Source organism: Mauremys reevesii, linkage group 1, assembly GCF_016161935.1.
Source record: "Mauremys reevesii isolate NIE-2019 linkage group 1, ASM1616193v1, whole genome shotgun sequence".
Taxonomy (NCBI): domain Eukaryota; kingdom Metazoa; phylum Chordata; order Testudines; family Geoemydidae; genus Mauremys; species Mauremys reevesii.
This window is the reverse complement of record NC_052623.1, coordinates 12,269,252-12,286,222: the sequence shown is the minus strand read 5'-3', so window position 1 is coordinate 12,286,222 and position 16,971 is coordinate 12,269,252. Positions and strand designations below refer to the sequence as shown.

The following is a 16,971-nucleotide window of genomic DNA, read 5'->3' as shown; positions in this document are numbered from 1 at the left end:
TGCCCTGGGAATGGACCTGATGGAATATCCTTCAATGGTTCCAGCTCCTCTAGCAATGATGTTATGCAGAAGGCCCCTCGCTACCAGGCAGCTGAACTCTGCTTGACCCTCTGCCTTCAGAAAGGAGATGCTGTATAGGTTTGTAGGACAGATCTGTGGCTAGCCAAATGTAGAAATACTGTGGGAATGTATTAGGAGAGACATTCTCTCAGGCTCAACTGTGCATAGGACAGAAACGTCCTCAGAAGTAATTGGTTAACCAGGGGTGCAGAGGAAATGCAGATCACACACTTAAATTACAGAAGTATTTGGATTGTCCGTTTCCTTCCTGTGCATTGTGACATACAAGTTCTGTATCTTGTGGCTGAGATGTAGAGAGATTAAAACTTTAAAGCAGTTTCCAGTTTCTCTAGACTTTGATTTCTTCCTCTAGAGCAAACATTTCACCCTTAGCATAGGGGTGGCCCCGTTCTGCAAGCTAGTTCTGTCAGAAGCAGTCTTGCTGTCTGTTTGCATGTTCCATGTTCCATTCCATGTTAGATAGGCTAGAACTTTGAAATGCAAATCTGTATTGTTAGAAATTGATACTAATTGTGTGTTTAGTTATATCTTGTTAGATGTTAGCCATTGAAGCACAGTTCCTGTCTATTACTACAGCTATTGATTCAGCGATCAAAAGGGAATACTAACATTTAGATGAATCTTGGGTGAAATAATATCATTGTCTATATGTGATAAACTGCTTAATGGATAAATTACCTTATGTTAATACATGTAGTTAATTACTGGTGATGTTTGGGAAACAGAAGGTTACATCAAAAGCCTATTGTTCACCCACTATGAATCTGATCTCAGAACTGTACTCGTGTGTATGCATACTGATCTTTTAACCAATACTCAATCTCTTTTTTTAAAATAAATTTTAGTTTAGTTAATAAGGATTGGTGGTATGCGTGGATTTGGGTAAGATGTGAAATATTATTTGACCTGGGAGGTAATGTGTCAGATCCTTTGGGATTGGTAGAACTTTCTTCTATGGTGAATAAGATTTTCAGTAATCGTCATCAATCTAGCGGAACACTAAGTGGTAGTCAGCAGAATAGAATTAAGTTCAAGGATGGATTGGTACAAAAAATGCACATGGTGACACTAACTGTGAAAAGGGCATGTTAGTAAATGAGGAAGCTGGTCAAAAAAGCCCTGACGCCAAGAGTAAGGAAACTAAAATCTTTAGAGGAGAAGTTCTCTGGCCTAGGCTGTACAGGAGGTCAGACTAAATTAACAGAATGGTCCCTTTGGCCTTAGAAACTATGAATCTCTAACATATGAGCCAACAAAGTGATGCAGTTATGAAAAAGGCTGATATCATTCTGTGGTGTATTAATAGAAGTGTCCTATGCAACACATGGGAGATAATTGTCCCACTCTACTCAGCACTGGTGAAGCCTCAGTTGGAGTACTGTGTCCAGTTCTGGGCTCCACACTTTAAGAAAGATGTGGACAAATTGGAGAGAGTCCAGAGAAGAGCAACAAAAATTATCAGAGGCTTGGGACATATTTAGTCTTGAGAAAAGAAGACTAAGGGTGGACCCAAAAATAGTGAATGTGAATGGCTGTTAAAAGAGGACAGTGATCAATTGTTCTCCATGTCCCCTGAAGGTAGGACAAGTAGTAATGGGCTTAATCTGCAGCAAGAGAGATTTAGGTTAAATATTAGGACAAACTTTCTAACTATAAGAGCAGTTAAGCGCTGCAATAGGGTTCCAAAAGGATTTGTGGAATTGACATTCACAATCCAGAGAGTTGGACCAGATGACCTTTTGAGATCCCTTTCAGCTCGACATTTCTAGGATCCTAAAACAATAGGGCTGCATACATAGCCTTGAGCAGAAAATACAGAGGGCTTAACTGGCAAGGCTCAAGTGTTTACCTCAGGGATTTCCAGCAAGGTTTAAAGATGGAAGAATTTTAAGAGGCTCAGCAGAGGCTTCATCATGATTCCAACTTCCCCTGTGTGGCTATAGGAGGATCCATTAGGAACGTCAGTGGAGATGTGGGGGGAAAGAACACATCAAAACCAAACATCCTCCCGATTGTTTCACTTTGATCCATTGTTCCCATTTCAGTAACTGGGATTTCCCAGGCAGGAATTGCTATCTCACGGATTGCAGCCTGACCATAACGGAGAGAGGTTTGACCCTGGAATACAGTTTTCAGCTGGAGGGGGAGGGGGCAAAGTAGTTGTGTGGAATCCTGCTTTCACTTCATGGTGATTATATTTACCCAAAAGACTTGAGGGGGGTAGAAATATGATCCATAGTGCTGCTGTGTTTACTCATAATTGCTGTTAAACTGCACAGTGCTGAGAATCCCTGCTGGAGAGGAGCCGATGGTTTATCATGAAAATACCAAGAGACCTTTAAATGCGACATAGGTGCCCAGCGCAGTTCGTTGTTTGTTGGCTGGAAGCACTTGGCATTTCTCTCCAAGAATATGGCTTTTTTTTTTTAAAGTCTGGCCCATCAACTAGATTGTGCTAATTCCAATATTCCTTGATTATAACCCCATTAACTTGAAGTGCCATGTCTAGGCAGGGTGAGCTGGCCAGGGCTCACAGGAGTTTGTTCTTGGAGGTCTCAGAATGAGACTAAAAATCCCACCAGATTGCAGCTATTAGACAAAACAATATTTGAAACTTTGAAAACAAAAATAATATTTATTTAGAAGTGAGTAGTTACAGTAAAAGGGTAGAGATAGAGATAATAGGGTTACAGTTGAAAAGGGAATGAAGCGGCGCGGCAAATAAAGATGCAACCCTACAATAATAATTTCAATTAACTCCATAACAGAGAACAATATAACGATTCACTCAATACTCTATACCTCATAACAATATATCAATTAAACATTCAATATTAACCACTTCAAGCTAAACATCCAGTAAGCACTGGCCGGGCGGTTACTAAATGGGTAGCGAAAGATCTCACTCAGATTTCAGGCCCTCAGCTTTATTTACAATCGCAACCGATACGCTCTAGGATGTTAAGCACAAGGAAATTACACCCACAAAAAGCTTCTTTAAATTCCCTCTGAGACTGTCTCAAAGGTCCTTCTGCTCTGCCTGATGCTCATGAGTGTTGTGCGGTGATGCTTGGCTAGCTGTTGTGCTGCGCTGCTGAGTGTGGTGCGGCTCTGTTGCCTTCTCCTGAGGTAAAGTGGTTCCTCAGGCAGGAGAATCGGAAGCCCGCTTGGTAGCTGCTGTGGTGGTTTCAGGCTGGCTGGGTAACAGAAACAGCCATTACCTCAGACCCTGGGTGGACTGCTGCTACTGCTACTGAGGTAGCTAGTGCTTGTAGCTGCTGGGGTAAAAGTGCCCTTAGCTGGGCTACTCACAAGAGCTGTAGCTGTGGTGACCGTGGAATTGTATGGTGCTGCTGCTTAGATGGCTTCTTCTCAGGTGCCATTGAGCACTGTCTGATGCTAATGTCTGATGCTAGCGAGCGCTGTCTGATGCTAGTTACTAGCTGTTCTGCTGCTGTAAGGTCATAGCTGGTTTGGTTAGTTTTCTTACCTAGCAGAGTTTCATTGATGCTGTTGCTCCGTAGGCATCTTCTTTTCCAGGGTCCTTCTCTCATCAAGGTCCCCAATCCCTTACCAGGTTTAGCCTGCTGGCTGTCACCTTTATATACAATTTGCAGCTCAGTAGCTATAATTTATTATCATCATTCAGCCAATCAGCCTTCAGGGATTAGCATATGCTAATTTATGTCATGGGTATCCACGTGACACTCAAGATCAGACAGTTTCCAGAGATTAGCATATGTTGATGATATGCTAATTTGTCACATGTACAGGAACATCCATCTTTCTCTATGGGCTAAATGTATCCCTATGGAGTTCTTCAGCTGACCTTTGGATGAATCCTAGCTACTTCCTGTTTGAAAGTCCCATGTATTCCTATGGGCTACAGTGTATCGCTATAGGATTTTCTGAGTCATTCCCCAGGGGAAGTGGAATTTACCATTGCATCCCAGGAAGTGGAATTATTACATCAGAGGCAATGGACTCCTCTGTGCCTTAGAAATGGAATCTTCCACTACATTACATCACCCTTTAGCTGCCGTTACTGGATTTTCCTAATTTAAACTACTATTCATTTCTGTTTAATTAAAGCCTTATTCGGGAACCTAATTGCTAGTCTAAGCATTCCAAAGTGTCCTGACAATGCCACCATTTGTTTTATATCCAATTAAGCAAGTTATAATTTTCCCGATTTTAGACCCTTTCCCAAGGTTCTTTTGCAAATCTTCAATTTAAAGTGTTATAAGTTTTTTCAGGCAACTGAGGCAAAGTCTCTCATCACAAGCAGGCCTGAGTGATTTAAGACTCTGGAGTCTGCAGACAGTCAGGCACTGCCCCTGGCTTGAGGTCTCTGGGCACAGTCGTGTTATGCAGATCCTCCTTCTAGAAGCTTTTCCTGAGGGTATGTTTACACTACTCGCCGGATCGGCAGGCAGCGATTGATCCAGCAGGGATCCATTTATCACGTCTAGTGAAGATGCGATAAATCAATCCCCAGGCACTCTCCCGTCGACTCCTGTACTCCTGCACCACGAGAGCAGCAGCAGTTGACTCACTGCAGTGAAGACATCACGGTAAGTAGATCTAACTTCAGTTACGTGATCTAAGTCGATTCATGTAGCTGAAGTTGCATAACTTAGATCGATCCCCTTCCCCCAGTGTAGACCAGGCCTGAGAGCTGAGCTCTTGTGGTCCAACTGCCCAGCTCCTGGATTAGTGCTGACTCCTCAGACTCCACTGTAGCTTATGCACACCCTTCCCAGACACGTGGAAGCTCTGGGTTTAAAGTTTAACTCTTCAGGGGCATTTGATACACACACACACTTTGCACAGGATTCTAAACCACCATTGCTCTTTACTAGCACAAGAAATATACAGATCTCGACAAAAAGAATAAACCCTGCATGTATTTCCCTGTCTCAGTTTGCTCACACTCTGGTGCATTCCTTGGACTGAGCTCAGGGTCCCCTCAGAGGATGTCCAGGATCCTGATTTCTGCCCTGGATCCCAGTCCCGCAAGCACACTGAAGCTACGCGAGCCTGGAATCTGGCCCTCGGAGAGTAGCAGAGTGCTTCTAAACCCACCCTGGGCATGCAGAGGTGCAGTTAGACCCGTGAAAGCGCATACACACTGTGGGTTCCTTGGTGCGGTAAAGAAGCTGGCCCGGCTCACTGGCCCTTCTGTTTCATAGCAATAAACATGGAGACAAGGGAAGGTGCAGGGACTATCTTCACTTCATCAGAGGATGAGCACACTCCAGCCTGGGATCTACAATGTGCTGCCAGCCAGGCCTTTCCCCAACCTCTCCCTGCTCGGCTGCATCTCCTTCCCCCAGGGTCTTCAATCTCCCCTGGCCCAGCTGACAGTCTCTGCTCTCCCCACCTGCTCCTTAGGTGGGCTGGGGAGGAGGAACCCTGCATGCCGCTAGCAACGGGCATGCTCCGGTTGTGGTCCCCGTGGACTAGCTAGGCTACAAAGGAGGCGCATGAGCATGAACCTTGCAATTTCATACCTACGTGAGGAGCCCTTGAGTGATCTGGTATAGACTCCCCACTTGCTCAGTGCCACGGACCACACTGGGCTTTCACCAGGGTCCTAAGGCAGCACAGAATTAGGGTCAAATACCCAGGAGCCAGTGACATTTGGAGGAGTCTACCTGGGCCAGGACCCTCCTACTTGGCTGGATGAGTCCATCAAAGGCAAGAGATCTGGCCTGAAATTCTGTGCCAGGGCAGGCTGGCTGGGTGGGGTACATGATCTCAGTACTGACCACAGCTGACCTGGCTACCCCAGAGCGAGCAGGCAGGCAGCCATCCTCTCTTGTCCCTGTCCCCACCCTATTGCAATAAGAACCCCACTTTCCACCTCCATAGGCTGCCCTGCTTGAGTGCTGCAAGGTGGGCCTGAGGATCCTGGCCTCTGGGTGCAGGGCCGGGGTGCTGCTGGAGCACAGGTATCACACACCTCTCTCCCTGATCATTGGCCCTGGGCCGGTGCTGATGTAAGCAGGGCCAGAATGAGCTGCCCCCACCACAACATGTAGTGATGAACTGGAGGAATAGACTTTAGGAGCTGGCCATATTTGCATAGACACACCTCCTGTGCCTAAGTGAGCAACAGCCAGACCTGCGTTGCCAAAGCGATCCCTTTGGGTTACAATTCACTTGAGTTGTACTGAGTGCCGGGGTCATGAAATAGTGTTATTCCTATTGCATGAGTAACGCGCAGAAGAACCATGCGTAATCTGCTCTGAATGAGAAGTCACCCTAAACTGAATGTCACCCACTAAGCAGAGGATATTGTGTGTCCACTGCCAAATGAAAGCCGGGGGGGGGGGAGATAAGTTCCTATTTTGTGGGTGCTGTTTCAGAAACTCCTAGGTAGCATTTAAGCCTCTTTCTCTTCCCCAGTGCTTCGTGACAGTGCTGACTAAACTTGATGTAGAGTTCTTGTTTCTCTTCAGTGGTTATGAGACTTGCTGCTGCCACTGATAAGCAGGTTTGGACCTAGACCTGGTGTTGGGACAGTCTTGCAGTGAAAAACAGGGGAGAGGCAGCAGCAGCTGTGAGGTTCCTCCCTGCCCAGTGAAATCCTTAGCAGCTGAAATCACCAAGTAGGAGAATCTCAGAACGCAGCATCGCAGTGGCAAGTGGTGGCAGAGGTAACCGTGGCAGTGCTGAGTGGTGGGAGAGGCTTGCTCCTCTCCCCTGCTTCCAGGTAGAAGGTGAACCCCTTCCCCTGAATTCTGGGACTTCACTGACTCTGAATCACCAGCTGTGAGTGGAGGGCAGCAGAGGGAAAGGGGAGCGGGGTCTCAAAGAGACATTCGTCCATTGGATTTTCACACCGCAAGGTGGGAAACTGAGGCAAAGGACACTGCCCAACGTGCTCTGGGGGTGGGGATGTACTTATGGTTTACATGTTTTTGACTTGTTGTTGCAGTGGTGTTGCAGGGAGTTCCTTCTCTCTTTTAATAACAGTTTTCTCTTGTTCCACACAGACTCGGTGCTTGTGAGTCTGTGTGTAACTCAAGGGGCAGTATTACCTCTTCAGAGGCCCCCAGGGGCAGTGGTTAGTGTTCTCTGGTTACTGGGTGGGCCATCAGCCAGGCCTGTTTTGTATTGTAAAGAGGAACCCCTAGATATTGGACCCGGCCCCTGTCCCTGCCCTCGCCCCCTAGCAGATGGGTTACACTTACAGGCGATTTCTCCTTCTTGGCCCTAGTTATTTCTGGAATGAAGAAAAACTGTGAGCCAGAGGCAGTTCTTGGCCCATGTGCTGGGCAGTTTAGCTGGAGTTTTAGCTTTGTTTATCTCAGTCAGCAAAGGTCATGGCTTAGAACCAAAATCTCTCCACTGTGTAAACAGATCTGGGCAGGGCGAAGGTATCTCCAGCTTGATTCGACTTACGGGAACTGAATGCGGGTCAGATGATCCCTTGCTAGATGAGTGGCTACACGTGCAGTGTTTGGGCACCTGAGAGCTGTATGTAGCCTACACGGCACTGGCTGTGCTCTGCTTTCTGGGATCTCCGGTCAAATATATGGAAATAACGAAGATAAACTGGGCTGAGTGTCGTGTTGTAACTTAGTTTCAGTTGTTTCCTGCAGGGAGGGAAAGGGCTTGGAAATATGTTTTTCCCCGTAGAGTTTTTTCTTTGAAGAAGCCCCAGTGGGATCAGGGAATCAGCTGGACCCTTCAACATAAGACGTGTGGCTTGGGATTCTGCCTGCCGGGAACAGTGATCTGTTTGGGGAAATCAGGTACAGCCCCCTCTCCCCATGCTTGTGTTTGTTGTGAACAGTGCTCCTACGTAACTCTTGGAAGCTGCTTCCTTCCCTGTGATTTTTGGCCTTGGTACAAATGCCATCTGTCCCTGTCTGTGCACCGGGTCTGCATGCGTCTGGCGGTGAGTTGCTGGGACGCCGTCTGAAATTGAAACCATGCGCAGCGTCACTGGAGTGGAACACTTCACCTTCTGCATGATTAATGTACATTCCGGGAACCCCCACTAAAATCTCTCACTTCCTGCATGATTCTAGGCCTAAAAGCTGTCGGCTGAGAAATCCGCCATCTCTGCTGATGTGTCTGCCCTGTGAGCCCTAGACAGTGTCTCCATGCAAAGCTCCGTTCCTTTAGTTTTAGCCACGTCCTCTGGACTGTGACCGAGCCCTGCCTTGTCCAGCTGGCTCCTGTAGAAATTAGGGTTACTAAAAATATACCAGATAGTCAACAACCTGTCTTCAGGGCCGGGCTTCCTCTGCTTCAGGAATTCTGTCCTCTGAAACCTTGCCGTGCGCACGGGATGTCCTCACTGCAGGAGCTGTGTCGAGACTGACATGAGACGGTTGGTGGTTATGGGTGATGGCAGCGTAGGTTCGTGGGGTCAGTTGCACCCACAGAAATCGTGGCACCAAAGGGGCAAAGCCAGGCAAACCTACACTTCTCCCAGCCTGCTGTGGGAAAGGAGGAGGCCTAGGGAGGGTGTGGAGAACAAGACTGCCACATTGGCTGAGCCTGGCTCCCTGCTCCATCATGATGGGGGGATGCCGCACCAGCTCCCGGTGGCGCTATGCCCTGAGTTAGGAGCGAGGCCTAGCCCTGTTGGACAGAGCCACTGCTGCAGGGTGAGCGTGGGGCGGGCTGGCTCCCCAAACATCCTTGTGCCCCCACAGGCCTGTCCTCCACACCAGGCTGGCATTAGGGTGCTGGTGCCAGGGCGGAGGGTGGTACCCTCCCAGCAGATCAGCACGGTGCACCCACTGACTGGGGAGGCTATATCCCCCTGCGCGTGATGTCGAGATATGCCCGACATCCACTGATCTGCCCATTGGATTTGCCTTCAGCCTCGCAGGTGAGCTGGGAAATGAAGACGTTGAGGTCTGTGGTTCTCTCCTTGGCTTCTCTTTGGGCTCTCATCTTGCTGGAAACTTCTCAGGTAACTGAATTCCTCCAGCTGAATTCTCTCCGCCGTCTTCCCGTAACCTGTCTCTGTCCCAGCAGCTCAGGTACATGGCGTCTCAGAGGGTCACAGCCGGTGGGAGGAGAGAGGAGGGCCCATCTGTAGAGAGCCACCCCGCAACTGTGGCTGTTTGTTCACTGTGTAAGTATTAGTGCTGCTGTGTACAGGTGGGGAATATCCTGTGATCTGTGGTGGAGTCCCGATGGAGATGTGGCTGCCATGATGTGACTGCCAGTCAGTAGAACACACCCCTCGGATGGGAAGGCACTCTAAGTGCTAGAATGCTTTGCTCCAGACTCCAAAGCACGAGAAAAATCATTTCCCTCATTTCACACAGGGAAACTGAGGCAGAGAGAGGGGACGTGACTTTCTAAAGGTGGGATGAACACCCAGCTCTCCTGAGTTCTAGTCCAGTTCGCTAGCCATGGTGATGCCTGCAGAACTATGCGGTTATCCAGTTGGAGCCCAGTGTCACTGAAGAACAGTTCCCTCCATTGGGTAAAATTGTGCCCAGGAGCTATGGGGCGGGAGCATTGCTGGCTGCATGGCTCAGCATGAGAACTACTCTGCCACTGCAGGGCAGGATGGCTGAGGGGTGAGCTGCCAGTCAGACCTGGCTACCCCCAACCACCCCCTTAGCATCCTGTTTCGTCTCCCTCCAGGTGAGATGCCAGCAGTCTGTGCAGCTGGGAATGGCACCCGACTCCTTCGATGACCAATACACCGGCTGCACTGAAGAAATGGAAACGGATATTGCACCTCGCCTGCTAGAGGAGGAAAAAGCCAGACACCCGCTGCTGGGCTCGATGTGGGGAAACCTATCGGCTGTTTGGGCAATTAAGAAGAAAAGGCTTTCTGTGCCCGAGGGCTTTAGGGATGAACATGGCATAGCCATCCTGGTCTACACTGATTCCTCTAAGCCACTGTACTGGGAGTTGAACAAGGCAGTGAAAGAGGCTGGGGTCTCCCGAGATAACTACATGAGCAATTTCCACTTCAAAGCTCTTCATTACTATCTGACGAGAGCCCTGCAGCTCTTACGGGCTGACTGTGGCCACCTGTTCAGACGCCAGCTGTTCCGGGGAGTCCGATCCATCCGCTTCGAGCCCAGCGGGGCAGGTGTGTTCCGGTTCGGACAGTTCACCTCCTCCTCGCTGGACCTGGCTTTAGCTCGGAGTTACGGCAACGCCACCTTCTTCACCCTGCGCTCCTGCTTCGGCGTCCACATCGAGGCGTTCTCCGCCATCCCTGCCGAGCGAGAAGTGCTGATCCCCATGAGCGAAGTGTTCAACGTCTCCAGCTTCTCCCAGGAGGGGAACCGCAGCGTCTTCCTCCTGCACAGCATGAACCGGACCTGCAGCCATTACAACTGCGCCTACCTTGGGGGTGAGTGCTGGCCCGCGTTGGAACGGGAGCAAGCCAGGCTCGGCCACCTCGGAACGGGGACAATCCAGTCGCAGAGGAAGCCTTTAAATGGGTGGCTCACATGTGACCCACATCTTAGGTTAATCTAATTTATTTTCTAAGGGTGAAAATAAAATTCGGTCCTGTGCGTTGGGCCGGCACCAAGCCCTCTGCACGGCTTCAGTCCCACATAAGCCCATTATTGCTATTCAGTGCTCATCCCTAAAGCCATAGGGCTTATGTGGGAATTAAGTCACGTCCTCGGGCTTTTGCTGGCCCCTTTGCCCAGGGGGCTTCACCCCAGGTGGGCAAGGGTTGCAGACTTGGGCCCCCAATAAGGAAGCCGAGAAGCCTACGGAAGCTTGGAAGGGTAATTTTTTACTTCCTTTTAAATCGTTTTTAAGGCTCCCTAATATAAGCGGTAGGCGCCCTGCCCCTTAGCATAACCGGCAGCATTAAACAGTCCTTCAGACAGGAGCCCCGCCCGCCCACCGAGAATATCTCCTTCCTTCCCCCTCGTCATTTGCCCGGTCCGCAGACAAACCCAAGTTATCGGCCTCGATGCAGGAGTGGCTGGGTCACATCCTTTGGCCTGTGCTATGCGGGTCAGACTGGTGATCACAACAGTCGCTCCTGGCCAGGGAATCTATGGCTCATGCCAGGGGCACTGCCTGAAACCTTTCCAAATACCTACTGAACAGCTGCCCCCAGTTTGGGTTTACGATGTCCTCGGAACACAAGGATCTCAATGTTCCCCAAAGCCCCAGGCCTGGGGCTTTGGGAGACTCAACAGTGCAGTTTAGCAGCAGCATAATCCTCACAGGCTTAATTTATGGATAATTTTGCTTCTTTGGTTTTAGTTTCCCGTGCCTCTCTAGCTCCTGCATGTTAATTACCGATTCTCTTTTCTTTCCCTTCCTTGGCATGCAATGAAATCTAGTTTTTAAATTTGCCCTGAGTTTGTCTTAAAACTGGTGGCTGGATTGTAATGCTGATCTCTAACCACGCCAGTCTTTGCACGGCTGGGCCGTTCTCTCGTACGGATCCTTTTGATGCAATGCATAGCCATGCATTTCCACAGGCCAAGTTGTCTTCCTACCAAACAAACGTGAGAGTTAAAGTTGATTGTGGGGGCCTCATTCTGACTTTGTTTACGCTGCTGCAACTCAAGTGACATCAGTTCCCGAAACTGGTGGTAGTGAGATCAGAATTAGCCTCATGAGTCATAATCTTTTTTTGCTTCTCCTGGTTAGAGACAGTCTCCTCATTGGAAGAGAACTGGGGCATTCTCAGTTTCCTTGCCTTAGTGCTAGTTTGGGGGATTGCACTCTGCTGTTCTCTCCCTACAAATGCATAATCAAATATGAGGCCAAGGCACTAGGAATAAGGGACCAAACCCCAACTACGGTCAAAGCACAGACTACACAAGTCAGGACAGGGGTGTGCAAAGCCCACCTGTGTACTCTCCGAGCTTGCTGCAGTCTCTGTGCAGGGCCAGCTTCCCCTGGGCCATGTTGGAGCAGCCTGAGGGTTGCTGTCATTTACCCCAAGGGGTTGAAAACACAGCAGAGGAGCAGCAAGATGCAGGTCTGTCCTGGCTGCACCCCCTTTTCCTTGCTACGCCAGCAGCGGGGAGGGGGAGGGACAGAGCAAAGCAGGAGCTCGTATGCTACCAGAGGACCACCACTCCTTTGCCCCTCTGGGGGCTGGATACGCTGGCTTTAGGGCCACCTTCTGCAGTGCACAGCAACCGCACCACGCTGGAGAATCCGGTCAAGGAGTCCGAGAGAGCGTCCTCCCTCTAGCCTTTGTTCAGACACGCCTGGCCTGGTTCTGAGCGCTCATTAGTTATTGTTCGTATTGCCTACCTGTTAGCCCCAGGCACGGCCCAGGGGCCCTGGTGTAGGCGCTGGACAAACACGTTCCCTGCCCCAGGAGCTTACAGATGGAAAGAGACGGGCAGAGGAGCCCAAGGAAACGACGAGACAGTGCGGTCAGCGGGATCGAGCGGGGGCTCAGCGTCCCGGCAGCCTAGCAGAGCTCTGGTTCTTTGCAGCCGTCATGGCAAGGGCGAGTTTAAGGAGGGATTTGAAGCAGGATGATGGGGTCGTTTTGTGGGTGTTGAGGGGAAGCTCCGCCCAGTCATGAAGGGAGCAGGGGAGAAAGCAGGAAGGGGCTGGTTTGAAAATGTAACGACGGAGGCTGGGTTCATGGGCTGACCAGAGAGGGGAGCTGACACCTCCATAGCGAATGAGAGACGATGGGTCGACCATGACAGGCCTTCAAAGCGAAGACAAGCAGCTGATGTCTGATGGGATAGAGATTCCACGGAGGAGTCACTCCTGATTCACACAGGTGTAAATGAGAGCAGAATGCGGCCCACAGGCACATAACCCACTTCAGTTCCCTGACACAGGTCCCTCTCTCTAACAGGACCCTTCCCTGAGTCTAATAAGATGCAGGTTTTGGCGACATCTACTGGCAGCCCTGAGCATTGCATTAGAACAATACAATAGTTTGAATCATAGAAGATTAGGGTTGCAAGGGACCTCAGGAGGTATCTAGTCCAACCCCCTACTCAAAGCAGGACCAACCCCAATTAAATCATCCCAGCCAGGGCTTTGTCAAGCCTGACCTTAAAAACCTCTAAGGAAGGAGATTCCACCACCTCCCTAGGGAACCCATTCCAGTGCTTCACCACCCTCCTAGGGAAATAATGTTTCCTAATATCCAACCTAGACCTCCCCCACTGCAACTTGAGACCATTGCTCCTTGTTTGCCTCACTGTTACACTGTCCCAGCTGAGGCGTGGTACCAGCCAGAAAGACAGACCCTTGGCCTTCTTGATCGTTGTGACCCTCTTGCTGTCCCTGTGATCAGGGCTGGAAGGGCAATGTAGGGTGTAAAAGCTATTTTACGAGACAGATAAGTAATTCCTCCCTCTCCTTTTTCTAGATCTACTCTGGAGTGCTGGCAGGCCCTTGCCACCTGTCTGTGGTGTGCGGAGAAACTCTTGCTTGTATAGATTTCATGGGAGTTGCTCAGCAGGGCTGTTCTGATCCCTTCTCTGAACTAGGGACATGGAATCCCCTAGAGATCTAGCACCTATTATAGGCCGGCCTCAGGCATAAGTACCACATTTTTAAATGCATTTGGGTGCTTAAAAATGCAGCTATGCAGCTTGTGGGATTTTCAAATGTGGCTGGCACCTTTGAAAATCCCACAAGGTGCTTAGCTGCATTTTTAGGCATCTCAATACCTTTAAAAATCTAGACCTAAATGCAAACATCTCAGCTGGGTCTAGCTTTCTGTTGTGTGAGTTTGAACAATTCCAACGAAGATGCAAAGCTGACATTTGTCCATGCCAGTCTTGGAAAATTTCCCCCTGGAGGAGACAGCTGTTTAACGGAAGTCTCTGTTTGTGTTTTAGGAGAGAAGTCTCCAGAATGTGTTGACAACACAGGTAAGAATTCTCCTTTCCACTCTGATCTCTGGTAGACCCAGGGAGAGGCCAGATGCTTTTAGTTTGATACATTACTTGAAACATCTGACAGTGGATCACAAATTAAATATGAGTCAGCAAGTGATGCGGGTGCAAAAAAAGCTAATATCCTTCTGGCGTCTATTATCAGGAGAGCCATATGTAATACAAGGCAGGCAATGGTCCTGCTAAGTTGGCAATGGTGAGGCCCCAGCTGGAGTACTGTATCCAATTCTGGACATCACACTTTGGGGAAGATGTGAACCAATTGGAAAGAGTCCAGAGGAGAGCAACAAAAATGATCGAAGGTTTAGAAAACCTGAGCTGGGAGGAAAAGTTAAAAAAACTGGGCACGTTTAGACTTCAGAAAAGAGGACAGAGGGGAACCTGGTAACAGTCTTCAGATATGTTAAGGGCTGTTATAAGAGAACGGTGATCCATTGTTCTCCGTGTCCACTGCAGGCAGGACAAGAAGTAACGGGCTTAATCTGCAGGAAGGGAGATTCAGGTTACATATGAGGAAAAACTTTCTAACTTTCAAGGTAGTTAAGCTCTGCAATAGGCTTCCAAGGGATCCCCTCACTGGAGGTTTTCAAGAACAGGTTGGACAAACACCTGTTGGGCTGGTTGATTTACTCGGCACAGGGGGCTGGGCTTGATGACCTCGCGGGCTCCCTTCAAGCCTGACATTTCTATGATTTCTTCATACTTGATAAGCTTAGCAGCACCTAGGTAAATAAGCAGTCTGGTTTTTAGAGGTGCTGAGCATCCTTAGCATCCATTGGGTCACCACTCAGTGTGAATTTAGGCGCTTAATATTCTCCTGGACTCTGAAAGGTTATTCAATGCACTAGCTCACGTATTTTCTTTCCTTAGTTGCAGGAAGGAGTGTCAGGGTGTCCAGCAACATGAGCCCTGTGTTCGTTGGTGGAATTGTCCTGGTCAACATTGCTGCTCCGAAACTCTTCGCCAATTTCAAACTCATCTTGACTTTGTAAAAAACAAATAAAAAACATGTCTCATAAAAATAAATGCAGGTGGGGTCCTTTACTGGACGCTGTGCTGTGTGCGCCTTGAACACGGTGGGTAGCAGGGCTGCTACTCGCAGGTCAGGCTTCTATACCAGGTTTGGACTGGACCCACAGCTTCCATTACAGAGGAAGCCCCTTTAAGTGACTTTACTTTGCTGCCAGGCGGGCTGGTCTCATGTGGCGCCATCTAGTGGCTGAACAGTATCGTACAGTTTAGTGTTCCATTCTGTGTCCCCCTTTAAGTTTGACATTCCTACCACTTACAAATGGTAATAGAATTTACACTGTTAAAGTTCCATAGGTACCTGTCTGTTGAGTGTCTCTGAATTGTGCTGGGTTTTTTATTATATACGATCTGAACACATCCTAACTGAGACATTGGGCTATCCATTAGTTGCAACAACTGGCTGTGGTCAGGTTGGAATCTGTGAGTTCTTTTTCTCTTGCCATCTGAAGGAGGATCCAGGACTGTGCAGAGCTTTATGGGTGAAGTTTCCCCCTGTACAGAGGCCCAGAAACCACTCAGGTCCTGCATGAGCCCTGGGTGTATTTTCTCCCGCAATTATTAATTCTAAAACTAGGGGCAAATCTACACCATAAAGCTTCAGGAAGATCTCTACAACTTAGCGATGCTGGGAATGTGCACAGAGTCCCCCTTAAGGATGTGATGCATAACACCCCCTGCTGGATAAATCCATGTGAGATGAGACCAGCAATAAGGAATACACAGGCTCAGATAGGGTGGTCGTATGGTTGAGACACTATACTGGGTTCTGGGTTCAGGAGATGACTATTTTATCATGGGGACTTCAGTCTGGAGGACACTCACTGGACACCTACTGCAGCCAGTAACAAAACTTCCTTGGAATTTCTAAACATAATAGATAATGATTTCTTAACACAGAAAGTCTTGCACCCAGCATGGAGTAACTTAATACTGGATCTCATTCTGACAAAGAAGAGTTAATTGCTGACCTAAAAATTAGCAGTTGCCTAGGTACCAGTAATTATGATCTGGTTGCATTTACCTTGTGCAAATGGAAAGTGGCACTTACAAGTCATTTGTACATTTGCAACTTTAAAAGGCCAATTTTCCTAAGTTTAAATCCACTGCTGGCACAACTGACTAAGAACATAAATTCAAAGTGGGAAATGTTGCTGAAAACTGGGCATTGTTCAAAATATCCTAAAAGATACCCAAAAAATCCACAATTACACACACATGAAAAACTGGGCAAGAAGCCATCCTGGTTTAAAGGAGCTGAAGAAATGGCAATGAACTATATAGATATAAAGGATAGAAAAAAGTGGAAACAAATGGTAAGTTCAAAAATGTAGGTGACTGATAAGGGAAGCTAAAGAAATCAGTGACCTCTCAATGGCCAAGAGTTAAAGATAATATTGAGGTATTTCTTAAACATATTAGGAACAAAAGGAACCTGAGGACAGGCATATGTCCATTGCTAGATACAGATGGTAAACAAGGTTAAAAATACAGAAATGTTCAGTAGGTATTTCTGATCTGTGTTTGGAAAGAAGTAGGTGGATGTATCCATCCCAGATGATGATGTGGCTGGAATAGAACATTTACCATCTGTAACCAAAGTGGATGTGTGGCAGCATCTGCTCATATTAAACACTTTCAAATCAACAGGCCTGGAAAATTTATACCCAAGGCTCATAAAGAAACTGGCTGAGGAGCTCTATGAACCACTAATGTGGCACCTTCTGGACTTGGAATCTGTAAATCCCCTTGTTCATCCCCTTCCTTCCTAGGTTGAGGGGAGAACAGGATGGCCTGCATTAGCCTCAGCATACGATAACACTAGCAGCTCTGCATTAAGACAATGACTATAATCAAATCTCATGCTTCAGGGCTTCAGCCAACAACCTGCAGGGTCAGGAAGGAATTCCATCTTCTTCCTCCTCCTCACCTCTCTTGCCCAATGTACCAGATGTATTCTGGGCAGGATGTGTTTCACTTGCCTCTGAAGCTTCAGGGATTGGCCACA

The 16,971-nt window shown here is 48.3% G+C and overlaps 1 protein-coding gene across 16 annotated transcripts; it reads left to right on the top strand.

The window, feature by feature from the left end:
• The first annotated feature begins 10 nt into the window (after positions 1–10).
• LOC120386467 (ecto-ADP-ribosyltransferase 5-like) lies at positions 11–14,933 on the top strand. Of its 16 annotated transcripts, XM_039505813.1 has the most exons (6): positions 11–138; positions 7,729–7,844; positions 8,928–9,019; positions 9,706–10,429; positions 13,878–13,910; positions 14,805–14,933. In XM_039505813.1, the coding sequence occupies exons 1-6, from the start codon at positions 128–130 to the stop codon at positions 14,924–14,926; spliced, it is 1,098 nt and encodes a 365-aa protein (XP_039361747.1). In that variant the 5' UTR covers positions 11–127; the 3' UTR covers positions 14,927–14,933. The 16 variants fall into 16 exon arrangements, with proteins under 16 accessions (XP_039361747.1, XP_039361802.1, XP_039361794.1 ...); XM_039505868.1 differs by lacking the exons at positions 11–138; positions 13,878–13,910; positions 14,805–14,933 and adding exons at positions 6,424–6,743; positions 13,403–13,859 and having other exon boundaries at positions 7,745–7,844; positions 9,706–10,547; XM_039505860.1 differs by lacking the exons at positions 11–138; positions 13,878–13,910; positions 14,805–14,933 and adding exons at positions 6,424–6,743; positions 13,403–13,859 and having other exon boundaries at positions 9,706–10,547.
• The last annotated feature ends 2,038 nt before the right edge of the window (positions 14,934–16,971 follow it).